General features: G+C 52.9%; 1 protein-coding gene across 1 annotated transcript in view; it reads right to left on the bottom strand.

The window, feature by feature from the left end:
* Positions 1–27395, bottom strand: part of SHB (SH2 domain containing adaptor protein B) — a 141842-nt gene extending 114447 nt beyond the window's left edge. Inside the window, 3 exon segments of the mRNA XM_007946877.1 lie at positions 26430–27196; positions 27199–27317; positions 27319–27395. Coding sequence (XP_007945068.1) covers positions 26430–27196; positions 27199–27317; positions 27319–27395 — 963 coding nt within the window.
* Between the last annotated feature and the right edge of the window lie 283 nt (positions 27396–27678).

The following is a 27678-nucleotide window of genomic DNA, read 5'->3' as shown; positions in this document are numbered from 1 at the left end:
GGGGGTGGGGAGGGGGCCGTGCTGCGTGGTGAGGGGGCTGGGAGTTGCGAGCTCCTGCCCCATTAATGCTCCCAGACTTTGTGGTGAATTCATACAATTCCCTCCTCTGGCCCTAATGGGAACTGGAAATCCCTGCTTGGTCTGCCTCCTGGGACAGCAGGAGACAATAGTGATGGGAGGGCCCATGGCAAATTGTAAAGTGTCCCTGAGAGGGGCTGTCCCTGCCTCCAGCTGCAGCTGGGAGCACCAGAAGGGGCTGCCTCTCTCCACAGGAGAGGTCTTCCCATCTTGCCTGTCTGTTGGCTTCCCGCGGAAATCACCTGTGACAGGCTCTTCAGAGGCGGGCCAAGAGGCAGACTCCACACAGCCAGAACAGCAGGGGCCCATCTCCAGCTCAGCCAAGCGTCGGCTTCCCTGGGGCTCCCCAGCCCAAGTGACACTTCGAATCCCCGTTAATTGACTCCAAACTCACTAAATGCCCGCCATGTGCCAGCCAGGCCACAGTCTTCCCAGGGTCCCTGTGGTGACAGAGCCCTAACCTGAGGCCCCCCAGAGCCATTACCACACGACAAAGGCCAGTGGCCAGGTCCTTGGAGGCACTCAGACATGGCCCTCTGCCAGACCACCCACACCCACCTTCCCACCAGACCCGACCTGGTTGTGCCTACTCCTCTGCCGCTGCCAAGCTGTGCCCTCTGCCCACAGCACCTTTCATTCATCCCTGGCTGCTTCAGGACCAGACGGAAAGCCACTCCCACCTCTTCCAAAGAGCCTGCCAGAATCAATCTCATGTCCCTGACCCTAATCCTTCAGCTTGGTACACACTGCTCTGCCCCCAGCTTCTCTCCACCTACCCCACTGTGCCATGCCACGGGGCTCACCCACTGAGCACACGGGGAAGTTCCCAAAGTGGCAAGACACCCCTCTGTGGAGGGTAACGAGTGTGTGTATGCGGATCCCTGGAACTGGCATCGTATGGTGCATTTCCCCAACTGAAAACCACGGTTTGCATCCCCCCTAAAAACGTGGTCTCTGAGGGCGGAGGGGACAGAGCCACTTAGCTGTGCAGCCAGCTACTTTTTTAGATGTGAGAGACCTAAGGTAACTGAGCCTGGGAAAGGAGAGCTGGAGGAGGGACAGGGGTCAAGGGTCAGTGGCAGTCCCCCTCCCCTGCCACAGGAACCAACAACTGAGTCAGCAAGCCCTGGGAAGAGCCAACGCCGCCTTTAATCCTCCCAGAACGCTGGCGGCGGGGAAAGCTCAGAGGGACAGGCTTCCCGCCGGGCCATGGCCTCTAGGCTGGAGCCAGCAAGCTGAGGCAGCAACCCGGAGAGGCAGGCAAGCCCCGGCCCTGCCTGGCAGCCCACTCAACCTGCCACTGCCCATAAATTACAGGGAGGAGAGGCCGGTGGCCAACTGGCTTCAAGGCCAGCCCTGCCTCCGTCCGACACAAGGAAGGGCTTTGTGCAGCCCAACACCTCATTATCTGGTATCAGTCATGCCGGAAAGGGTAAATAATGGGGTAGGCATAGCACATGCCACGCAGAGTCCTCTGTCCCCCCACCCCTGCACAAACCTGTCCTTCAGTCCCTACTGCCTACCAGGCGAAAGCACAATTAGCTCCTTAGTGTAGCCCTGAAAGCCCGTCAGTCTCCACAACACGTCTTCCAGAAAAACCTCCTCTTGTCCAATTCATTTACTCATTTATACAATATTTACTGGCCACCTAGCACATGCCAAGGAGCTCTGGTGGTGCAGAGGTTAAAGCACTGGGCTGCTAACCCGAAGGTTGGCGATTCGAACCTACCAACTGCTCCGCGGGAGAAAGATGAGGCAGTCTGCTTCAGACTGACAGCCTTGGAAGTCCCGTGGGGCAATTCTCTTCTGTCCTATAGGGTCACCATGAGTTGGAATCAACCGGGTAGGAAGGGGTGTGGTTTGGGCTTTGCTTCCGTGAAGACTGACAGCCTTGGAGACCCTCTGGTGCAGCGCCACGCTGTCTTCTAAGGGCGCTGGGAGTGGGAATGGACTCTGTGGCAGTGCGGGTTTGGTTTGAGCTCTGCTTCTGGAAAGACGGACAGCCTTGGACACCCCGTGGGGCAGTTCTCCTGTCCTCCAGGGGCGCTGTGAGTCGGAATCGGCAGTGGGTGGTATCTTGCACTAGATGTGGTGATGAATGAACAGAAGGAGCCCTGAGCCCCACCCGCCCTGAGCCCTGTGCAGATCACACACAGTCAGCACCTAACCCAGAGCCTAGACTATAAAAAGCTCAACACTGGGAACCACTGCCCCCACCTGCCCCTGGGGAGAGAGGAAGTGGCTCTTCCCAAATGCCCGCCCAGGAGTCTCGCCACCACAGCAGAAAGGCAGAAACCACAAGCCACTCAACCTGTCTGAGGCCCCCTAGATGCCTGTAATTAGTGTCCTGGCTGCGCTGGAGGGCTTGGGGCTTTGGGTGTTTTCCTGGGTTGGATTTACTGCAGGTTCTGGGACTCTTGGGAGTTTCAGGGCACACCAGGCCCTCCCTCATCACTCTCACTGAGGTCACTCATCCGACAAGCCTTCCTGGGCCCACTCTGGGTCAGGCCCTGTGCCAGGTGTGGGGGCCTACTTTCTGGCTCTCCACAGCAAGCACAGGAACCATGCCACTGACGGCCCGGCTACCATGGGAGCAAGGACACGTGTCCACAGAGAAAGGGAGAGTAAGAAGTCTCCTCAGTGGCAAGAAGGCTGGGACAGAGTTGGACAGACGAAGAAGACAAGGGTATGACACATGTACAGCCACACCCACATCCTGGTGAAAGGCGAGAGGCTCCCACTGGCTGGCTGGCCCGGAAGCACTGGAGCAGCCGGAAGCCTCTCAGAAAGGTGAGGGCCAGCTGGAGCATCACGCTGTGGGTGTTTCAGCAACGGCGTGTCCACAGTCATTTCAGAAGACAGAAGGTACAGGGAGGATTAGAGGGGTCAAGCCCCAAGTGTGCCTCTCCAACCAGCAGTCAATGAGCAGTCTGACAGTGTCAACTTCCTACATCTTTCCAATAAACCAAATACACAAGAGATCCTACAAAGGAAAACAATTTGGGTGTGTGTGTGTGTGTGTGTGTGCATTTTTAGGACTTACCCTTTTTGACATGAGCATGTGAGTAACTTCTGTGCGACTAAGTACTGATCAAAGATGTTCTAGCACGTCTAGGCCAGAGACAGCTTACAAGAAGCAAAAGGGATGGGAGGAATCGCCACACAACTAGGAGGCCATAACAGCCTGCACAGAACAGGCAGTGACCATGCGAAGACACCTAATGGCAGGGTCACCAAAGCTTTACCTTTGTAAATAAAGCTTTATTGGAACACAGCCATACCCATTCATTTACATATTGTTCGTAGCTGGTTTTGTGCTACAAAAGGAGCTCAGGTAGCACAGTGGTTAAAACTCCAAGCTGCTAAATGAAAGGTCAGTGGTTAGAACCCACCAGATGCTCATGGAAGGAAGATGTGAGAGCCTTCTTCCATAAAGATTTCAGCCTTGGAACTGTGGTCCAGTTCTATAGGGTCACTCTATCTCTGAACACCTCGGTTGGTTAAGCCTTCCATCCTCTAGAGTTGATTTAATATCTGGAAACTGCCTGAGGTTTCTTTCTGACACCAATTCAGGTGAAAAGATGGTGATCACTCCAGGGAATCACCACGCAAGCTGGCCGGGGCAGGACGTGTGCTTTAACACTCGCTAGGTGCCGTCGGCTCATAGCAACCGAACAGAACAAAGCACTGCCTCCTCACAACCACTGCTGTGTTTGAGCCATTGATGCGGCAACTGTGTCAACCCATCTCCTTGAGGGTCTTCCTCTATCCCACTGACCCTCTACTTCACCAAGCGTGATGTCCCTCTCCAGGGACAGGTCCTTCCTGGTAACGCGTCCAAAGACACGAGCCAGTCTCGCCATTCTCCCCTCTAAGGAGCATTCTGGCTGGACTTCTTCCAAGAAAGATGTGCCTGACCTTGCATATCTCCCACCTGAATCTGGAGACCATCTCAAGAACAGATTTAATGCATTGAACACAAATGACTGAACACCAGGCGAGTTGTGGGATGACATCAAAGACACGAGTGTGTAAACAAAGAAAAGGTCCCAAAAAGACGAAAGAAACAGAAGACCAAAATGGATGTCAGAAGAGATTCTGAAACTTGCTAGCCTTAAACACTGGAGAAGAATTGAAGTTGTGGTAAGAAATGTGGTTTCATCATAAAGTTGTGCCACTTTATTTCATGTGTCTCATTAATGGGGGACAACAGTCCTCAAACGTTTTGAGCCTTGGCCTGGTGACAGAATAACCCTTCACGTTTTCTCACTTCACCTCCTGTGTGACTCCCTTTTCTTTTACAAGACCAACCACATCCCACAGGAGCCTGCGGTCTGGGGATGGCTGTTATGAGCTTGGAAGTTTTTGAAGAAGCCTGGCGACAGTGAAGTACTCTTGGCCACCTTACAAATGGGGACAATGGGCCCAGAGAGAGGACGGGATATGGCCAAAACCACCCAGCTATTCAATTCACCCAGAGTGGCTGCAGTGTGTGGGTAAATGAGAAATGAATCCAGGCTTGCCAGAACAGAGCCCCTGGTATGCCAATGAGATAAGCATGTCAGTAAACACAGAGAGGTCTGCCCTGGGCATGTCCCCTGACTGAGCTCTGAGACTCAGTTTCCTCATCTGAAACAGAAGATACTCTCCTTGCAGAGCTCCTGGGTGGGTTATAATGATGTGATGTCGCTAGAGCACCGAGCAGGAAGACAGAGCAGTTAATCATCTTACACTTGATGGTGCGATATTTTCTAAACAAGATTCCTTGACCATTACCCAACACATACACACCCTCCTCCGTACAGGAAAGCCTTCATGACTGCCAGGGTTCACTGGGCACCTGCGATATACAAGGTTCCGTCCTTCCTGCCTCCGACAGGGAAGTTAACAGAGGGGAACACTGCCAGGCCCTGTGGACCAGCAGCATCCCCACCTCTGAGAACAGTCACTCTCTGGGCGGTCAACTCCTTCGGCAGGACCAGAGTTGTAAACATGGGACAAACAGACAGGAACTGAGAGAAAGGCAGGTTTGCTCTTGTGTTGGGAGGCAGCCAAGGCAGATGTCTTCCACAGGGTCAAGGGAAAAGCACCACCCTTCAGGGGCCGGGAGTGGGCAGGGAGTGCTAGTAAATGGCCCACTCAGCCCCCTTCTCCTTTCTCGGAGAGCTGATGCGCCAGCCGGAGTCGGGTGAAGGTGCACGCTGCAGCTTCCGGTACGTGGCCGGGCGGTTCCCATACCAGATTCCTGCTTAAGCTGAGGCTGGAGCCGTGAACAGACAAATAATGTCCCAACACAGCACTACGGGCCAGCGCTGGCAGCAAACAGCAAGCGGACCAGCAAGCCGGGTGAGCTGATGCAACCAAGGGCTTGTCACCACTTCCTGTGACCCTCCCGGCCCACATTCCAGCCCGATGAGGAACTCTCTCAGCTCACTCAGATGGCCCCTCCCCCAAAAAGCGCAGCAGGTGCAGAGGGCTCCTTCCTCACCTCTTGTTCTCCCACTTGGGGCTCGAGAGCTCGCTCTCCTCTAAAACTGACTTTTGTGATTAAGTAAATAGTATGGATTTGTTCTTAAAAATGAAAAACATCCCGACCACTGTTCACGTTTCGGGTATTTCCTTCCAGTCTTTCTTCTACGTATGTAAGAGAGAAGACGAGACATGTGAATGGTTAGGGCTTTTCAGTCCTGCTCTTGGAGGGCCCTGCACAGTGGCGTTTCTCTCCTCCCTGCTCTGCAGTGGCTCAAACTTCGGTTGAGCCCATTCCTTCTGACGGCCTGCATACATGCCCGTGTGAGCCACTTCCTCAGTGGGGTATTTAGGTAATTTCCAGTTTTCTGTTGTTCCAAACACTGTACATTACTTGTTGGAGTCCCTGAGAGGTGCAACGTGCTTGGCTGCTATGAAAGGTGACTGGTGCGAGTCCACCGAGAGGCACTTGGAGAAAGGCCTGAACATCAAATGAAACCTCATCCATCGAAAACTCTTATCAATGGACTACAGTCCCACCGACAGACACAGGGCTGCCATGGGTCCGAGATAACGCGATGGCCATGGTTTTAAGTAGTAGGTTCCCTGTAACTAAATCATCCTGACTCTTCACACTGTCCTTAGGACAGACTCCCAGAGGACAACCGACGGGTCCAAGCTGCTCCAGGAGGCTCCCCCACTGCTGCCTCTTGTCACCCTTCCTGACCTGGAACCAAGCTTACAGCTTTTTACTGCAGCTTTGATTTATAACGCTCCCCTCATCCAACCTCATGGCAGGGAGCAGCCCTTGGTTTAAAGATGGGAACAGGGCTCTAAGAAGTCAAGTCACAGGTCACGACCCTCAACCTGAACCCAAACTGACCCTGAGCAGAGTGCCCTTTCATGTCCCATGCTGCTGCTCTCAGAGGCCTCAAGGCCGGAGTCAGCAATCATGTGGGGTTTCAAACTCGAGCCCGTGACCTGCAACACACACAGGTGACTATAATCCCCACGTCACATCCTGCGGGTCTCTGACTTTGCTGGATTCTGGGTCCACCTGTCAGTGTCCTGAACATCCAGCCCCAGACCAATGCAGGCAAACATCACAGTCCTTCAGCACAAGGCTCCCGTGGTCTTTCTTTCATTTGGAAGCGTGGAAAGGTCCTTTTCACCAGTAAGGAACCAACAAGAAGAAAGTGCCCACCCACACCCACACCCCACCCCTCAATGGCTGCAGGACCACAGTAACAATCTAACTCCCTGCTTTAAACTGTGAATGCAAGGCTGCCATAGATTTCACATTCAAACGAAATTCCAGTATCAGAGTCTCCTAAGAATGGACCTCTTCCAGAGCAGAGCCCTGGTGTTTCCTTTAAACTTTTTAATGGAAACTTTGGGGGTACCCAGGAATGTATGTGCTTCTTGTTTTATTTTAATACTCCTCAGAGATCCAAAGGCCCTTCTCCATAACTACTGGGGGGGGGGGGGGGATGAGGCCTCTGAGCTTTAAGGAAGCCAGCTCTCTGGAGCACGGGCGAGTTGGTGGAGAAACAGGTAAAACCAGAAGCCATCAAAAGCACAGGCGTTAGGGTATTTTTTGGAATAATCATTCCTCCAAAAGGTCAAGCAGGCACAGAAAAGACATCTCTAATGAAAAGAAACCAAAGAACGCACCCTCACTGGATCCACCAACTACCACTCCTCACTACCAAAGCACACTGCTTAACCAGCAGCTCTCAGAGCTGTTACTGTTGGCAACTTCTGCTTCCTCTGGGGGCTTCAGAGCTCTGGTGGCACAGTGGCTAAAGCATTCCAGCTGCTAACCAAAAGGTTGGTGGTTCAAACCCACCAGGTGCTGCACAGGAAAAAGCCTGCTTCTGTAAAGACCACCAGCCTTGTGGCAATATTCCTCTGTCCTGTAGGGTTGCTATGAGTCGGAATTAATTTGAGGGCAGTGGCCTAGGCCTTTTTTTTGGAGGGTGGGGGTGGTTTCTGGAGGCTTCGTGTTTAATCACCATTAAGGGCTCCTCAAAGCAAACGGCCCGCCTGGGTGCAGAAAGCTCCCCTGCCTTTTCAAAGCCAGGTCCACTTTCGCACTAGGCTCAGGGGATGAAGTATCAGAAATCAGGGTGGAGCCAAAACTCAGGGTGGGTGAGCCAAGGACCGAGGGCAAGATCCCATGACTACTTCTGCTCACTTTGGGTTTAATTTGCCCCTTTTCCCAGTTCCCCATGTGTCTGCACTTTTGACAGTCTTTGGGCCCACGGCCTGGGAGACCATGTTCTCAGCTGGCCTGTGGGTGACCATGAAGTGAGGCCACAGATTCCCACCCTGGTCACTTCACAATCAGACCACAGGTGCCTGGGTTTTCAGAAGGCTCCAGAGCACTGCAGAAGCTCACAGAGCGGGAGCCCACCGACAAAGCACTCCCCCGACGGGCGGCACCAGCCTTCTGAGCTGACGGGTGGCAACGTTATCCCGGGATCTCTGCAGAGCGTTTCTTCTGATTGTAAAGTGAGCTCTGCTGTCTGATTCTGCAGCGACTGAGGAAGAAATGGGCCTGGGATTCTCAGGGGACTCTTCCAACTGAGCCCAGCAAAGGTCTCATCAAGGCTAGTGTTTTCTTCCTCTCTGGGGGCCTGCAAGACCCTGGCCACTTACTATTTCTCAGAGAGCTTCTCCCCTCCACGTGTGTCCTCTAAGGTCGTGTCCTAGCACAGGACGCCGTCTGGCCCGGCGTCCCAGTGCTCCCTTCTGCCTGTTTGCAATGTGCTCGGCTGCCAGTTGAAAGGCTGGCGGTTCAAGTCCATCTAGAGGCCACTTGGAAGAGAAGACCTGCCCATCTACTTCCAAAAAACCAGCCATGGAAAACCCATGAAGCAGTTCTTTGCTGACACACGTGGGGTCACCGTGCATCGCAATCAACCTGGCAGGACTGTTTCTGTGGCTGTCTGTCCTTCTGACTGCTCCAACTACAATTCTAGCACTCTTCTAACTGCCATCATGTGCCCGGGCATCGTGGAATGCTCTAACTCCACGAGGTACTTCTACTTTCAGATCCTCTTTCTCAAGGTCCAGTCTGTCAACGCCCAGAGCGAACCTTGCCTGTTCCCCACCTGCTCAGTCTGGCACGCCCTCCTCAGGGATGGGCTTTTCTGTGGCTCTGCTCTTTCCTGCCCCGCGACCTGTACAAGCAGCTGCAGTGCTGGCTCATAAAGGCTTTCTCCCAGCCAACTCTGGCCAGGAGGGCCACGAGGTGGTGTCATACCACCATGTCCCACCTGGACCATGACAGCTTGCCCGTGCTCCATATGACTCTGACAGGAGGAGGACAAATGTCCTAGTGCACTGGTAACTTACAAACTCCCACAGAAGGCATCTCCTGCTATTGACAACAGCAATCCACAACAATCTATCCTGACAGCTCTTGGTCAATTTCCTTCAATTGACTAGTGTCATCTGAGAGCTGTCTGAGCAGTCTGCCTGCAGTATCTCATGGCTTAAGGAGACAAGCTGGGGTCAGGCGGTCAGGCCCTGGCTGCCTCTGCCTACAGCCTCTGACACCCGCTACCCTCCCTCACTCTCCTTCTAAGCTGCAGCATCAGGTTTTCCTGAAGCACAAATCTGGCCCTGTCACCGCTGATGGCTCTCCATTACCCAAGACCAACTGCCATGGCCTGGTCCCATCTCCCATTGCAGCATCTCCTCCCATCTGTCTTCTCACAGCTACTTGGGACATTCACAGGACCGCCTCCTAGCCTGCCCTCCTTACATCCACTGTCTCTAACTATCCAGACCCTCGTCATCCATGAAGGCCTAGCTCCCATTCCACCTCCTCCTAGAAGCCCTCTCTGATGCTCTTTTGGTAGCACCATCCTGAGGACAAATGTGGAGAGTGCATGGCCCAAATCAGATACTTTATCAGTAACAGAGCAGTATTTTTTAACAGCTCTGGGCTCAGGATTCTGGGGCCACCTGGTATTTGAGAGCCGACCTCTGTCACTGTTCTCATTGTTCTCTGCTGCCGTGTGGTGGTTAAGGGCAGATACAGGAGCCAGACCACCTGGTTTGACTCCTAGATCCAGCTCTGCCTATTATGAGCTGTGTCACCTGGAACAAGGGGCTAAACCTGTCTGCCTCAGTTTCCACATCTGTAAAATGGGACTCAACAGAACTTACCTACCTCACAGGGAGCGTTGTGGTGATTAGTGACTTAATCCTCGTAAAGCACTTAGAATACATGGGGAAGCTAGCCAGTGCTTTCCCTTCTACTATCTGGCTGCAAGAATCACACATCAGTCACAAACCGACCTGTCAAGATGTGGCCAGGGTCACTTTCTAAGGATGACATCATGCCAGAAAGGGCAGCCACCAACATATAAACACATTATGAAGCTTTCACCGTGTGCCAGATACGGGACTCAGCAATTTAAGTGGATGACTTTACTTAACTCCTGTACACTTCCCCAAAGTTCCCTCACCTGTGAAATGGGGATGCAACGGGACCATCAGAGACCTGCTGCGAGGATCGAGTATGGCAAGTATTAAGAATGGTGTGTGGTAACAGAATACTACGCAACACTAAAGAATAATGTAGAATCTGCAAAACACCGCATGACATGGATGAGCTTAGAGGACATTATGCTGAGTGAAATAAGCCAATCACAGAAAGACAAATATTGTATTAGTTCACATTGTAAAATGTCAAGGAGAAGTTTATATCTAAAAAAAAAATGGTGTGTGGCACCAAACAGGATGTCAGAAAATGTCAGCTGTTATTCCTGTACCCTCAGGACAGAGGGGACATTCCAGGCTTAGAGAAGTGAATTAATACTCCAAGTTACTGAGCTTCCAACCACCAGGGTGAGGATCTGAGCTCGGGGCTTCTGACCCCAAAGCCAGTCCCTGTTTTGCACAACAGTGGGACACCATCAGGACCCCTTCCTATTTGACCCCACAGCTCTGGGCATCTATCTGTGGTACACGGCCTTACTGGCAACCCCCTATGAGGGGCCAAGAGCCAGGCCAGAGAATCCCTGGCGCTGGACGCCATGCCACCCTCAACCAGGCAACCTCTATTCCGTTCGTTACCTGCTCAGGACTGAGGTCCCAGAAGAGGACCCCAGCTGTACCCCTGGAATCTGCTCCCCTACTCTCTGTGCTGAGACTCCCAAATCCACCTGTGAATCTGATCTTGTTCCCCATCTGGTCACTTTTCTGTGCAGTTAATTCCTCAGTGTCAACCTCACCCCACGCACTTGGAACCTTCTCTGAGTCCGTCATTTCCTGCCCACAGCAAGCTCCTGGACTTGGGTCCTATCAATGCCCCCCACACTTGTGCAACTGCTGAAGGGTCCTTGCCCACGGGAGCTGGCGTCCTGGCTGAGAAACTGACCTGTGGGGAAATGTTGCAGTCTGCCATTGAAGATATGGTCACACATCAGAGGGTTATCACATGCAAGAAGGGTCCATAGACTGGTTCTGCTTGACTGTAATAGGTCAAACGGAGACAAGAGGAGAATCTGCAAAGAATTAGTCAGCCAACAGATCCCATAAACACCAGATACTCCACAAACACGTCCGAAATGAGACACTTTCAACCCCAGCAGTGCACAGCTGGCTGGCTGGGAAGGTGACAAATCTCCCATCAGCAGAAGTGTTCAAGCACGGATGGAGGAGGGGTAGACGGGGTGGTTCCCAGGTCCTCCCAGAACCCTAAGGTCTGGGACAGCAGCTTTCAAGTTCGGCTGCATATATGACCCACCTGGGGCTCCCCACACCCAGGCTGCATCCTCAGAAGTCATGGTTTCATGAGTCTGGAGTGGAACCCAGGAGCCAAAATCTTCCAAAGCTCTCCAAGTGGCTCTAAGGTGCAATGACACGGTGTGGCACTCACTGTGATGACGCCGGCAGATGGCCCTGGCCTCTCACGACCATGAAAAACTTTCGTCAGTGTTCAGAGCCTTGCAGCTTTTTTCTTGATTCATTTCCAGCAAACACTCTGGACTGACTTACTCTGTTCCTTCTATACCTGTTCGTTACCATCAGAAACATCACTGCATGGTGGACTCTCCCGACACTGGCCTGAGCCAAGGAAAGAGAAAACAGGCAACGGGGCTTGAGAGACTGGGAAGCCATGGCTCAGGAAGGGTCTCTCATTCACTGAAGGACTCTGGGGAGGGGAGCAGACAAGGTAGGAATTCTGGGAAGAGCAGCATTTGAACTAGGCCTTGAGGAATATGGGGGGGAAGTGTGACCCAGATAATCTAGTCTCTACTTGCTACTCCTTCAAGTGGAAACTCTACCTCCTCCGCAGTCTACCCTGCTGATGCCCACCTCCCCCTGCAAGTGCTCTCTTCTCTACTGCGGGGGCCATTACCTTCCTCTCTGTCCCCCACTGGACTTCCTGGCTTGTGGAGACAACTCAGGGGCCTTTCTACTATCCCCTCTTGGGCCCCGAGTTCTGAGGGCTGGGGCTTGTTCATCACCTGGTTATCCCGCGGCACCTGGCACAGTGCCGGAACATGGCAAGGAGCTGAGAAACATCTGCTGTGTACACGGTGCCATATCCCTTTCTCGACAAACATCACTGTGTGAAAGCCAGAACAGACCCGCTTGGACAAAGCCATCCAAAGAGGGCTAACCATGTAACTGGTGACCCCCATACACCTGCACGGCCTGGCCCTGTAGTCCTAAAAGGGAAGCACAGGTGAACAGGTAAACTGGGCTTTTCTGGCTCCATCCCCCCCACTGTGTAAGGGCTGGCATCCGAAGATGACGCGTTAATGCCTAGTGCCTCTCAGCTCAGGAGGTAGAATGCATGATAAGCACGCAGATATCTACAGGTGAAAGGTGTCATTTTATAAAGACAGGGCTTCCTTGTCATTATCATAAAGCTAATGGGATCTAAACACCGCCAGGGTGAGAGAGTCAAAATATTTGAGCCTAAAAATGGCACTCAGAAGAAATACAGACAGACTAGTCATTCAGAAAAATAAAATTAAAATCCTACCGCATACCATGAAATCAAACTCCAGACGCGTTAAAATTTCAGTGTGAAAAAAAAAAAAAAGAAACCAAGAAAATATAGGTAAATATTGGGATCAGGAAGGCTTTTCTAAGCAGCACAGGCAAGAACTCGTGAAGACTGAGCTAACGGCAAAGACAATCCACCCTCAGCTACATCACCAGACACGGAGAGGAAAGGCGAACGCCAACTCGTAAAACACATCCTGCAGCCCGTCTGGCAGACAAGGGGCTGCCGTCCTAACCCCTAGGAGCTCGTGGAAATCAAGGAAAAGATAAGAAGAGTGAGCAGGAGGCAGAGGGAAACAATTTTGGAAAAGAAATATAAATGGGTCAATTAATATACGCAGCACCAGGAAACCAAGAAACTGCAAGCAAATTCAACTAAACGACATTAGCATCCCCAGTGTCACAAAGACAAGTCAAACAGGCGTAAACCTGTAAGGTCTTTCTAGAATATATTTAAAAGTGTGTATCAAAAATTTTACCTTCAAGACCAGGTTTGCTGGTCCGATAGAGCCTGGTGGAACCCATATGGCCTATGGGCCCTAGCTGCCCTTCAGGTCTGGAATTGAACCCACACCTGTGGCTTCCAGACAAACAAAAGACAGGCATATGAGCTGAACATTGACCGGAGGTAGATATACTCCTTGGAGAGAACAATCATGGGAGAGAGAGGGGCTGCTTATGCACAGGGAGACAGCTCAGGGGGCAGGGGGCATGGAGGGATGGACACAGGGAAGAGGTAACTATCAGGAGGAAGTGGGAGGGGAGCTGTTGCATTGGGGTAAATTATAGTCAATGTCATGAGACAAAGTGTATGTGAACTGCTGTTTGGAAAGTAAGTTTCACTCAATCAATCAATAAAATAGGTAATTTTACCTTCTTATAGAGGCATGAAGACTAGAACCCCTGAAACAACTGCCCTGGGGTCATTGAATCTTAAACCAACAACATCCCCAGAGTCTTTTTAAAGCCACACCACAGCTGAGTGTCAGTGCTAACGACCATCTGGCTTGAGCACTGTGCTCTACGAAGCTCTCTATGGGATCAAACTGGCAACAGCAACTCGGAAGATGAGACAGGACACTTACGGGGCAGTGAGTTTATGTTAATGGCAGAGAGATGACTCAGCAAAAGAGGTGAGAACGGTGGGCCCCCAGGAATGCCATCAACGCCACAGAATCGGACACAGCAAGGTTTTGTCGTGTACACCCTAAACAACAAAAAATCATTATTTTAAAGAATTTGTACCTTCAATTTGAAAGTATGTATCAAAAATTTTACCTTCTTAGGGAGTCTGTAGGCGATTCTGGATAGAGTGGGAAAACAATGTGGAACAAAACACAAAATCATTAAAAAAAAAAAAAAAAAGGTACATGTTTGCTGGTCTGATAAAGCCTGGTAGAACCAGTGAGACTGTGGCCCCTGGCTGCCCTTCAGGTCTGGAATTGAACCCACTCCTGTGGCTTCCAGCCAAACAAAAGACAGGCCTAAGAGATGAACATGTACCTGAGTTAGATACACTCCTTGGAGAGATCAATCATGGGAGAATAGAAGGGCTGTGTATGCACAAGGAGTCAGTTCAGGGGGCAGGAGTGCATGGAGGGATGGACACAGGGAAGAGGTAACTATGGGGAGGAAGTGGGAGGAGAGCTGTTGCGTTGGGGGAGATAACAGTCAACATCATGAGACAAAGTGTATGTGAACTGCTATATGGAAAATGAATTTGCTCTGCAAACTTTCGTTAAGTACAAAATAAAAAATAAACTTTATCATCTTACACAATCCTCTGTCTGGGAATCAATGAGGGTGGGAGATCACACACCTATGCACAGAATTTGTTACGAAGATTTTCATTCCAGAGCTGTTAAATGAGTGGAAACCAGGAAGGGTATAAATAGACAGACAGAAGACTCTGTAGCCTTTAAATTACTGTTGCTGAAAGTTTGAGATAATGAAGACATCTTTCCACATCTTTAAGTAAAAAGAAAATATATGGATACACACAGTATTACTCAATTTTCTATGTCGGGAAAATGGATATTATACTTTGAAAAAAGGATGGGAAAGTAGAATGTTACCAGTGGTTTCCCTGAATCACAGAATTAGAGCTGGTTTCTGATTTTAGTTTTGCTCATCTGTATTTTCTGTACCCAATGTCTTAATTTTGTCAAAAGGGAAAAAAACAAAAGTTACCAGAGAGATAACATTGAACTAGTACCTCAGAATCCAACCTGGCCCTTTGCTGGGGAAGGAAGCTGCCTCAGAGTATGGCCAACTTGCAAGTGCCCACACAAAAGGGGAGGGAGGGGGCTGTGCTTTCCAAGAACCGAAGACTGGCTCCGGGCGCACCCTGGACCCAAAGGTGACTAAGGGGCTATCTGACTTCCTGGGAATGGACGTCCAACAAAATGATGGCTGCATCACTGGGAAGAACTTTCTGGTCGTTTCCATAATTTAGTCATGGCCTAGAGAAACCAGAAACATTCCATTCCTCCCACTTGTTGGCCTTCTCCCTGTAGCCCACCTCCAGTCAACCCTGTATAAGGGAAAACTTTCCAACAGTCCAAGTGGCCACCAACAAAATGGCCAGCAGGCTCCAACCCCACCCCTGGAGCAGGTCCCTAGGGACCCCGCCCCACGGCACCCCTCCGCACCGCTGGTGCCCATAGCAGGGCCACACAACATGGCCGACGCTATCGAGTCTGCAGAACTCACAACACATCCAAAGTAGTGGAAGGGGAGGCCCTTCCCACTCAACCCCCCGCCACTTTCCTCCGTCACTGCAGTTACACCATGGCATGCCCTGCACTCTGGCCACATCTGAGTGCATCCAGTGGACCCCCCCCCCAATCTCTGTCATCAAGATCCCTGCTGTCTGGAATGCCCCATCCCCTCTGCTGTTCCTGACGGCTTCCCCATTTCTCCCCCCCAGACAGAGTCACTCCTGTCTTCTCTGGGCTCCTCAGGGCCGAGAGGAGAGCATACACCTTGCTCTGTATCTCCAGGACTCAGGACTCAGTTGCTCACTCAACTCCATCGCTGGACTGCGACTGCCCTTCCAGAGTCTCAGAAGCATCACTAACTGCAACTCATCCTCCCAGTGGCTCAGGCCAAAAACCTTAGGGCCCTCCTCGACTTCTCTCCTCCTTTCACACCTCCCCTCTGACCTGCCAGGAAATCCTGCTAGCTCCACCTTTCCAACATGCCCTAATCTGACCTCTTCTTGCTACTCATTGTTAACACTGGTCAGGCGGGTGCCCTTCCCTCCAGCTGGTCTCCCCACTTCCACACTTGTCCCCTCCAGCCTGTCCTCCACGAGGCTAGTGGCCAGACTGCTCCCCCCGCCCCAGCCTCTATGGGACCCACCATGGCCCTGCTCTGACCCCTCCCATTGACTAATCATCTCACTCAGAGTCAAAGAACTTCCAAGGCCGGCAGGGCCCTACCTAACCTGCCCACTCAGCTCCCTGCCGAGCCTGCCCCCTCGTTCCTCTGCCCTCGTCACACTGACCTGCCTGCAGTTCCCTGACCTGTTCCAGGCTTGCCCTGCCTCAGGCTTCTGCCCTGGCTGTTCCCTGTGCCTGCAAAGCTCTTCTCTTGGGGAGTCATGCCGCTCACACCCTCACTTCCTTCAGCAAACGCTCTCTGAACGCCCAGATGAAACAGCATCCCACCCAAACCCAAGCCCACCCTGGCCTTTTGTCCCTGCTCCGCGCTTTACCAGGGTTCATATCCCTGACATGCAGTGTTTGCTCGATTTCTCTCCTTAGAGGGACTTTCATCCGGTTTTTACCTTTTTCACTCGACAGAGCAGTACCTGGCGTGGAGCAGGTCCTCTGTACAGTGTTCAATGGATGCATGAGGAGAAAGGACTTGGTGTGGACTCTGTGGCCCGGCTGACAAGTCAAGGCCCCGCGGTGAGCGGGCCAGATACATCCACCCCTCGGTGCCCCCAACCCCATAAAGCTACCTCTCCCTCAGGGGCCTTGGGAAGCCCCTTTCTGACCGCTGCTCTGAAGCACCGCCTGGCACACACTACGCCTGAGTCACTGGGCCCTGACTCATTCCGTCTCTGTCTCTTGGACCCACCTCCAGGATCCTTCCTCCACAGCCTCACGGGAGATCCAGAGAAGGCCCCTTGGAGAAAATGGGAAGGAACCGAATGATTTAGAGGAAAATTCAGCTCTTCCTGGCTGGGTACTTGAGAAAGCTCGAAAGCTCAGGAAGTCAGTACCTCTGAAAGTGAAACATTAATAGAAGTCTTTCTGGAAAATACCAAACAGGAAGAGAAGGAAAATTCCATTGTGAAAGCAAGGCCCTCCGTCGATGCTCTTGAATGGGCTCACCGAAGCGTTCCAGAATCAAAAAAAAGAAAGGAACGGAAACCAGTCAGGCTGTCACCCTTCCTGTGGACACGAGCCTCAGCCAAGCCATCTCCACACCACACCATGGTGGCCAAAGGGGCATCGGGCTCCGCGTGGTAGGTCAGCAGCCTGGCCACTGGCTCGGTCCACACCTGCTGTGCAGTGGGTGGAGTCCACTCCTCTCCGGAGCCGCCACTTCTCCATCCGTGCAATGGGGACCACAGCACCTGCCTCACAGCGTGGCTGTGCGAGTCAGTCTAATGGCAGGCTGGGAAGTGTCCCATCTGCTATGGAACATTCGCATAAATGTAAGGATCACTTGCCCCCGTAACGCAAACGGGGGATTTTTATAAAGAGGAACAGTAGACACAAACCAGGCACAAAATTCAAGTATGAGACAGTGCAGCCTGAGGTGGAACAGCACAGTGGCTGAGGACACGTGCTCTGGATCTGGGTTCAAATTTCATCACTGCCACTTCACTTACTGGCTGTGTGACCTCAGACAAGTTACTTAAGCCCTGTGCCTCAGTTTTTTCACATGTAAAATGGGAATAACAGTAACACCTCAAAGGACAGTGGTGAACAGCAAGAGTTAACCCATGTCAAGCACACGGACCAGTGCTTGGCTATAGTGTAGCAAGCAGTAAGTGTGTTTGCTAATACTACTACTGTGGGCAGCTTCCTGCATTCAAATGACCAAAACACAAACAAACAAACAAACAACAAACAAATCTGACTCATAGTGACCCATCCTCGGGTTTCTGAGGCGGGTACCTCTACGCAAGCAGATTGCCCAGTCTTCCTTCCAAGGAGTGGCCGGTGGATTTGAACTATTAGCCTTCTGGTTAGCAGTCAAATGCCTTAGGCACTAAGCCACCAGAGCGCCCATTCAAATGACCATTCTTCCTTTACTGGAGTGCCTCCTAGACCAAGAAGCCTTTCCTGATTTACTCCTTTGTGAGAACTTCCTCCTTCCCCTGCTTCTCCTTTGGCGCCATGAAATCAAGGCCAGGCCCAGAATCGGCTCAGCCCCGGCACTTGCTAGATGAACTGTCGCACAATCACGTCTGTATCCCAGCCTAGTTCCCGTGTCCTCACTAGAAGATAAGCACCTATGGGCAGGTGGGCAAGGACCCCCCACCCCCCAGTGCACCCCTCCCTCCACGCAGCTCCTGATAGGGGCCTGTCTGTAGCAATTTCTCAGTCAACACAGGCCAAACAGAAGTTACAAAGTCAGAGCGGTAGAGACCACTGCAGCCTCTGTCTCCCTTCTGGAGGAACCTCACATCAACACTACGGAAGCTCAGAGAGCCGACAGGTGTGCTGCCTTCAGCCAACCAACTCTGGCCCTGCTTCAAAGCCACAAATCTCACTGGACTTCGTTGGGACTAAGCCTGAACTAGCCCCTCCCCACTGGTCATGACCACTTAGCTCTCCAAGCACAAGATATAAATATCAGCCCCAAGCTGAACTAACCAGCAAAGGGCTTGACCCAGGGCTTCAAGAAATCTGTTCAACCCGGTTCAGTCATGGCTGACCAAGCAACACTGCAATGGACCTGAATTTTTTAAATGTGGGTGAAACAGAATGCTAAAAATTACAAGTCAAAGCCCTACTAAAAACTTAATCTCCCTCATAGAAAACAAGGGCAGCGTGTATGTTGCTTAGCAGCAAACTCTCTTGACCAACTGAGTCAAAAACAACAGTGCCCAGCTCAAAGATGGCGGCTGACTGTGCCACTTTGAACATGTGCTGCCCTTCACAGTCCTGGCAATAAACCAACATCCTGCATCAGGTCCCTGAAAGGCTTCACTACACCTCTCTGAGCCTCTTATTCCAGGACCTCAACCTGTCACTTCCCCATTTCAGTGAGTGTTCTGGATCACCCAAATTTTAGAAACCTGAGTCTGTTCTGGTTTCACTTTGTCAGTCATGACTAAACCACAAAATGGTCTGAAGCCCTGGCTTGACCACAGGCAAGTTCAGGTTTGCTCTATAACCAGAGAAAGCCACACCTGTTTCAGATTTGCCTCTTAAAGCTAATTTTATGATCAGAAACACTTAGAGGAGAGAGGACAGGGTCAAGTCTTAGAGGTTAAGTCTGGGGGTAATCAGTCATGTTCTGAGATTGTCAGATTAGAGAGGTCAGTCACCTGATCTTCCTTAACTAAAACCAAACCCACTGCCATTGAATCAATTCCAACTCAGAGTGACCCTGTAAAACAGAATAAAATGCCGCATAGGGTTTCCGAGGCTGTCAATCATTACAGAAGCAGAGGGTTTCATATTTCTTCTGCGGAGCAGCTGGTGGATTTGAACCGCCGACCTTTTGGTTAGCAACCCAGTGCTTTACAATGCACCACCAGAGGGCCTTTGGTCTCCTTTAAGGAAATGTAAATTCCTTGTAGATAAGGGCCAAGGTACCAACTGGTGTCTTCTTAAAAAGAGCACGCGCAGCCTTGCCAATTGCCAATCCTTGGAGGGAGAGAACGCATGGTGTTAGAGTGAGAAGACATGACAGTTACAAGACACACGCTTTGTGCAGCTGTCCCCTGGGATGCGCCAACTCTGTGCACAGAATTTCTCCATAAAATAACTCAAGTGCTGCATTAACATCTCATTTACAGAACTCAGAAGCAGATGGGGGAGGGAGAGATAAGGGCCGACTCTAGCCAAGCCCAGACTGAAAGAAGGATTAGGGCAGAGAGACCTCAGAAGAGGAATACAAGCGCAGGAGCAAGGTGCAGCTCAGGAAGTCTCAGAACCTTACCCTCTCCACTTACACTGTGGGAAACAGTGGGGCAGACTGGTCAAAAGGCTTTGGACTAAGACCACAGGTGAGTCCTAGCACCACCGTTTGGTAGCTGAATTTCCGATGTTAGGCAGGTCATTAACCTCTCTTGGCCTGTTTCTTTACCCACATTGTTACGTTCCGACTTACAGTGCAACAGAACAGAACTCTACCGGGTCCTGCATCACCTCACAATCGTTGCTATGTTTGGGCCCACTGCCACAGCCACTGTCAAGACTCTTCCCCAGTCACCGACAAAGTGGGAGTAACACTGCCCATGGTAGTAATGCTGCCCTATTGATGCCTGCGTGTATGCCTGCCCTTTGCTGGGGGGCTCTGCAGCTCCTCCCCATCTCTGAACAGTGGCTGGTCCTGTGACTTGCTTTGGTCAACAGAATACAGCTGAAGGGACAGTGTGCCAGTTTCTAACTTCAAGGAACCTTCCTGGCTTCTGCGCTTTCTTGGAACCCTGGCAGCATCACGAGAACAGACCTGGGCTAGCCTGCTGGAGGATGAGAGACCACGTGGAACAGAGTCAAACTGTCCCAGTCCACAACATCCTAATCTAGCAGACCCCCATACGTGTTAAGAGAGCCCAGCCAGACCAGCTGAGCTGCCCAGACTGCCTACAGAAGCACCGGCAGGCCCAGCAGAGAGCAGGAAATTACCCAGCTGACCAGGACAATGAAAAAGGTACACTGTTCAAAGCAGGGTCGGCACACTACAAGCTGCAGGCCAACTGCCTGCTTTTGTAAATAAATATTTTGTAAATAAATATTGGAACACAGCCACACCCATTCATTCAAGTATTGTGGATGGCTATTTTCAAGCTAAGATGGCTTACGTACTCAGGATGAAGACTATGTGGACCATAAACTTAAAATATTTACTATTTGGCCCTTTAAGATAAAGTTTGCTGGTGCCTGATTTAAAATCCATCAGTTCAGGGTGATTTGTTAAACAGCAACAGCTAAGTGATACAGTGCCCAAAAGAAGATCTGGTTGCATGGTGGTTAAAGTACACGGCTGCTAACCAAAAGTCAGCAGTTCAAACCCACCAGCCACTCCACAGGAGTAAGATGAGGATGTCGGCTTTATAAAGAGTTACAGTAAGTCTTGGAAACTCTAGGGTGTTGTTCTACTCTGTCTTAGCAGGTCCCTATGAGTTGTAATTGACTCCGTGGCAGTGGGCTTTCTTTTTTTTAGTCAGATGCCCAAACCTCTCCTAGAGTGGTTATGAGGGTTAAAGAATCAATTACCTAGTTAGCATGAAGCCTGGACAACATATTTCTCTTTTGGGGAATGAATGGGAAAAAACAGATTCGATACACAGAATTCCTCGTACAGGTGCCCTGGGGGCACAGTGGTTAGGTGCTCGGCTGTTAACCAAAAGGTCGGTGGTTCAAACCCACTGCTAATCTCCAGGAGAAAGATGTGACAGTCTGCTTCCATAAACATCACGGCCTTGGAAACCTTACGGAGTTCTCCTATGTCCTATGGGTCGCTGTGAGTGAGAAATGGAGCAGCAGCAGTGGGTTTAGTTTTTTGGTTTCTCCTGAACTACTTTCAACACACAGGACTTCAAAAAGGAAGGTGTACCAGGCCAACCTACAGCTTCCAAGTTTGGTTCTAACCTTCTCCATCACTCACTATTTAAGAACTAGGGAATGTGGCTGTTGACCCAGCAGCAATAACAGAAACTCTTGCTTGAATCTGGCTCCAACCAAGCCCTACACGAATGACTTTATATGAAAAGAACCAAAGACAACACACAAGACACTTGCCCTCCTTCCCGAGCATCAGCCTCCCCTGCATTCTCCTGTCACACCTGCTGTGGGAGTCACGGTCATGTATCCACGTAGCTGGGCCTGGTTGAGTGGCTGGGAAGCTGGATGCAGTTACTCCCCATGATGAGACTGGCAACCAACTCCATGGTCCAATCTACTGGAGCAGCTGAGTAGCTAGGGATGTGGTCTGTTTCCAGTATATAAGACACTTGGAAAAAAGTCTCTGAGCTTTTTGGCACATCTGGATCCTGCCTTTGGCCAAGTCTTCATCTCAGTGGTCTGCCATGTTGACTGTTGATCTTGGGCCTGTTTCTGGACTTGAACTACGGCCTGCCATGCTGTTAATCTTGGGACTGTGCCATTTTGTCGACCTTGGGTTTGTCAGCGTCAGCAGCCAGCAGCTGTCTGAGTGAAGAGATGCCTCTAACTTCAGTGGCCTGGGAGCAAGAGGCAGAGGTGAAGCCCAAGGTCTTGGGACCTTCACCCAGCCCCTAAACCCAACACTTTGAACTCAAGACTTCTAGCCTCCTAAACTGTAAGAGAAGACAGCCAGTTTGCTAAAGCCATACATTACTACAGCAGCACCAGATGACCAAGACACCTGCCCTGCCGAACACAAGGTCTTGCTCCCTCTCAAGCCTCCAGGCTTCTGGCACAACCTACATGAGCCCTCTGAATTGAGAACCCCTCCCCACTCCCTGCCTGGGCCTTCCCACTCATCCTTCTAGAGTCAGCTCAGAGACCCCACCCCTCCAAAGCCCAGACAGAGGAAGGCCCTCTCCACACTTTGTACAAACCCTGTGCTCAGCATTCATCAGGTGGTGCTGTTGTCTCTTCAGTGGCCCATCTCCCCAGATCTTGAGAAACTAGCAGTCACCTGCATGCTGAAATGCCTCCTTCCTAAAAAGCTGGCCACCACTCACCACTCTCTGAATTTCCACTGCCTAGCAAGCAACTCAGAAGCTGTTTGCTAAACGTTTTTTTTTTTTTTAAAAAAAAAAAAGACATGCTATTATTTACTCCTTAACTATGGAAAACAGTTATTTAATGTTAACTCGGTGGGTATTAACAAAATACAAAGTGGATCCACACTAGCAGGTTCTTAGAACTCAGGGAACAAAGTCATGAGGCATCTTGGCTTTTCTCAGTTGTGGTGTAAACTATACTGACTTAATTATCATAAAAGAAACAAGATTTCAACTGCACACGTGCCTTGAGGAAACCCACCAAGTTCACTGGGCTCCACTGTCATGATTTTTGTATAAAGCCCCAGTTGAAGGAATATTATTTCTACCCACCATAATTTTGTTTGCTCTTCCCGGGCGATGAGGCCCTCGCTTTCTCTCACCTGGGCTACACTGCCACTGTCCCCCGCTCCATTTCTCCCAGATTCCGGCAGCTGATGACAGCCTAGAATGCTCCTCAACCCAGTCCCTGGCTCCACGAGCATCCAGGCCTCCAGCTTGTGGAGCCCAAACTCCGGCTCCAACAGATGTATCTCCAGGTCACTTCCCTTTCTCCAACCCTGAGTGAGATGCACCGGAAGGTGCCTCTGGTTTCCAAGAACACACCCTACATTGGGTTTTATGTACGTATACACACACACAAGCACACACTTACACACATATACGCATGGTACATACACATGTATACATACATACAGCACTGGCACACGACTGTTCCTGCGGCTTGCACATTGCCTCTTCCTCTGTACAGAGATCCCAGATCCAACTCAAAAGCCACCTCCTACTTGAAAGCCCACTTCCAACTTCCTCAAGAAACAGCTGACTTACATGTGTTGCTCTCCCCCCACAGGTGCCAGGCTTGGGGCAGATGACTGGCAGGCCCCGACCACTCCCTCCTGACTCAGCCTTGTACTGAGATCTCTGAGCACAAAGTATGTGCTGGGTGAAAGGTGGCTAGATTGAAGGTAACGTTCCATCACGGGAGGAGTCAGCGGAACAAACACAGGCCCTCTTCCAAATGAGAAAATGCCCAACACTGGATGCCAGCACGGAGGTGGGGGGACATGACCGGGTGGGTGCGCCCCACAGTATGGACCCAGGGAGGCACAGGTACTGAGAGTAGCAGGGGTGGGGGTCCCCAAAGAAACACCATGAAAGAAGTGAAAGGATCCGTGGGCCAACCACTGAGTATCATGTAACTCTCAATTTTGCCCTGTGTCAAAAACAAGGACAAATTGTTGCTGTATGTTCAGCTGTGTATATCCTCAAAAATAACGAACATAAAATAAATTATAAAACAAGAACAGACACACCAGAGGAACGAACCCAACAAGGGCGCTTCAATAGACTGAACAACTGCAGAAAGGAAGCTGGGCCTGAAACTGAGCGGGGTGCTACAGGTGGGACTTCCTGGCACTCCGGGGCGGGGCAGGAGGGCTCTGGGCTGCTAGCGGGATCCGCAGTTTGCTAGCCACATACAATGGGAAAACCAGGCTGCCCCCTTTGACCAGGAACCGGGGCGGGTGTTGGCCCAGGATCAGGAGGCAGCCCCACAGGGACGGCAGAGACAAGGACTTCCAGTCTCTGGGTCCCAATGCAGCCTAGATCAGAGACCCAGAGGGCGAAGGCTCGCAGCCACGGTAGCTTTAGGCCAGCTTTCAAAGTGTGGCCCAGAAGGGCAGATCCTCAGACCCTGCCCAACACCTAACACATCAAAGGCTCAGCCACACTAGTTTGAGAACCACTGCCAACAACCTCCTGTCTGGTTAGAAAGAGCACTGGGCAGTGGCATTTGCTGTCTCTGAGAGGGAGACAACTTCCCAAAACATTGAGTGCTTGAAGTCACAGCCTGGTAGGGGAAAGGCAGGCCAGAGATTGTTTCTAAAAACCATACCCAACCAAGACCAAAGCTCGCTAGCAGGTAAACACCTTCAGTGCCATTGGCCCCTCCTGACCTGGGTCCTGCTGCCCCTCTGGGCTCCTGCCCAACTCGCATCTCTAACTCCAGCCACAGGGCACCTCCAGTTCCTAAAGCACCGGGCTGAATTCATGCAAAACAGTGGCCACCATCCTTGTCCCTCCATAACAGCCCTGCCTCCAAGGAGCCTCCTTGACCAAGCCTGCAACCCTCTTCAGCTTTCTGGAACATCACAGGCCCCATCACAGCACTCATCACCGGCCCTGTGGCTGCCAGAGCCGTCACTGACCACAACTCTCTGAGGGGCTCGCTGGGGGGAGGGGCGGCCAGAGAGGACCCACCAGAAATATCTGGTGAGGGAAGGAAGCCAAGTTGTAAACACACTTGACATTCCAGCTATAAAACACGCCGTATTATTATTCCTCAATATTTGAAAGTCTTAACTGTAACTGGCAAAAAATGTGTGCTGAAGTTCCAACGCATAAAAAACCCTAAGGAACAAGGAGATCGTGAGCAGGGGGAGAGGAAGATTTGCTCACTTGGAAGGTGGTCATGGGGTAACAAGGCTTGAGGGGGTAGTGGAGGGAGTTCAGTGCAGTGGGCTGGGACCCTGGGGGTGGGGTGCTGCTGCCAGACCTTCCTCCCATCTTCTGTTCCCAAGAACCCTAGGTGCTCCCAGCCCACTCACTAAGCCAAGCTTGGGCCACATGTTAGACAGCAGGGAGCCTCCTGGCATCTCCCTCACCATCACCATAAGGCAAGCATATCCCAGAGAACACTTCCCCCTCCCCCCAGGCAGCTCCTGGGGTAGCCACCTGGCTCCCGGCACCCTGCCCTCCAGGTGTGGCATCCTGGGGAGTCACACTTCTGAGTGTGTTCCTAAACTGGCCCCAGAGAGAGGCTGGGTCACCCTTGCTGCCCACGACGACTGTCGGCCCAGGAGGAGATATGCCCAGGACGTGGGAGAGAGGCGGGCTGGCGGAAAAATTACAGGAAGAGCGTCCCCTAACTCCCTTCTGTAAAACAGCACAGATCCCTCGGTAAGCACCCCGTCCTGTCCGGACACCCCGGCCCGAAAGGGACTCGACCTCTCCGTCTCCCCCAGCCCAGGCCCGGGCAAAAGTTTACCTTTGGGAGGGAGAGGGTGAGGGAGGAGGGGCCGGACGAGAAGGGCACGGCTCGCAGGACCCGCGCGCTCATTGGCCCAGATCTACCGCGACACTACCCTCCAGCAGGAGCAGGAAGAACCACTTTACGGAGGAAGGGAGGCGTCACGGGAGTGTGAAAGGGAGGCAGCAGCGGCCGAGCCTGGCTGTAAGGAACTGGCTCGCTCAAAGGGGGGTAAGACCAGAGAGAGAGGGGATGGTTACAGAGCATCGCCCCCCCGAACCCCGCATCCCTGGGGCTGTTTGGAGGAGGGGTGGGGCCAGGAAGCAAGGTCGGTAGGGGAGGCTAGGAACCGGGTCTCTCCTTCCAGGCGACTCCCTCCGGCGCTCGGAGGCAGGAACGCACCGGTGCAACCGGAAAGGCACGCGTAGGGGTTCCCGGTGCAGCTGCAGCACAAAAGGCCGCCCAGATTTGCCTAACACGGGGGGCTGAGCGTTTATGCAGGTTTACACACACAGTGCGGATCCACTACCAAGAACGGCGGGTCACCTCGGGACGGCCCCTTCCCAGCTCCGGACCTGTTTCCCACCTAGGGTGTGGGGGAGGGAGGCGACAATAAACGCTTTTGTAAGTGCGCGACAGCTCTGACTCTGCAAGCCTTCTCTCCTCCGGGGCCGGAAGGGCTGGCTGTGTCTCCCTTCCTATAGGACAAGGCTGGGCGGGGCGCTCTAGCTCGGGCCACTTCCGACACGAGCACCGGGCTCTCGGCTCGGAGAGGACACGTTCAGGGGGCGGCAGCGTGGGAGCCCTGAACCCAGGGTTTTCCCGAAATTGACGAAGGGACTTGGAGCAGTGCCTCAGTTTTCCAAAGAGCACAGTGACCCTGGGACCTCGCGGGGAGGCCAAGGGGCCGCTTACCTTTTCCTTCTTGCCGGCTCCGCTCTCCTCCGCGGCTGAAGCGCACTTGTTGAGCAGTTTCTTGCCTCCGCAGGCCGTCGGGCTCCAGGTGCGGCCGCCGGAGCAGGCGCCCCCTGTAGGATCCCCGGCGCCCCCGCCCGCGACGCTCTCCACCTTGATCAGGCGGTGCTTGGGGGAGATGTAGCGCACCTCTGCCGGCGTGGCCGGCCTTCGCTCGCTGCTGCGATAGAGGTGCGGGGAGCCCGAGGACGAGGACGCGGCGGCGCCTGCGCCCGACGAGGCGCAGCAGCAGCCGGCGGCGCCCGACGCGGACGAGGCCGAGAAGGCGCGCTGGCTCCCGCCCGGTTCCCCGCCGCCGCCGCAGTAGTCCAGGCGGCACATGGCGCGCAGCTTGCGCAGCGACGAGCCAGGCCCGTTGTAGGGGTCCTCAAAGTCGCGCTCCTTCTGCGCGCGGTAGGCGCGGATGAGGTCGCTCGTGCTGCCGCTGTCGTCGGGCAGCGAGCCCGACGAGGCCGCGAAGCAGGAGGCGGCGGCCGGACCGCAGGACGCCGAGGCGGCCGCGGGGGCCTGCGGCACGGCCTGGGGGGTCTGCGAGGGCCGCTCGCCCCGGCGCCGCTGCTCTCGGTAGTCGGGCCGCGGCGGCTGCGGGGGGCTCTTGGTCTTGCTGTTTCCCAAACTGAAGTATTTGTTCAGCCACTTTGCCATGGCGAGAGGCCACCTAGGGCCGTGGCGCGGGAACTCCGTCCGCTGCCGCGGCCATTCGGGGATAGCGCCGCCGCCCAGGCCCCTCGGCGCCCCGGCCCCGGCGGGGGGCGTCCGGGGCGCCCGCTCTGGACTCCAAGTTCAAGTTCTCGCCGCCGCCTCCCGCTGGCAGCTCCCAGGCTCCGGCAGCTGCAGCACGGCTCTCCGCCTCCGCAGTGTGCCGCCCGGGCTACGGATCTCGCGCCCCTCGCGGGCCAGTCTCATGGAGTCCCGGCCCGCGGCCCCGCGGTGAGCAAGAGGCCCAGGCACCCCCCGCCGCGGACGGTCTGGCCGTGCGCCGCGCCGTGGAGCGCGCTCCTGTCCCGTCGGAGCCGCAGGGTCTGTCTCCGCCGGGATCAGGGGCTCCTGAGGGAACTTGTCGGCGTTCGCGGCCCCCTTCTTCCTTCCCGAGAGCGCTGAGGCGAAACCGGCCCCGCAGCCGGCAAGCAGGCGGGCGGGCGCGAGAGCGAGCGAGCGAGCGACAGAGGGAGGCAGCCAGAGCCCGCCC

Source organism: Orycteropus afer, unplaced genomic scaffold, assembly GCF_000298275.1.
Source record: "Orycteropus afer afer isolate SDZICR_OR568_19922 unplaced genomic scaffold, OryAfe1.0 scaffold00174, whole genome shotgun sequence".
Lineage (NCBI taxonomy): Eukaryota > Metazoa > Chordata > Mammalia > Tubulidentata > Orycteropodidae > Orycteropus > Orycteropus afer.
The sequence above is the reverse complement of the archived record's forward strand: the minus strand, read 5'-3'. Positions and strand labels throughout refer to the sequence as shown.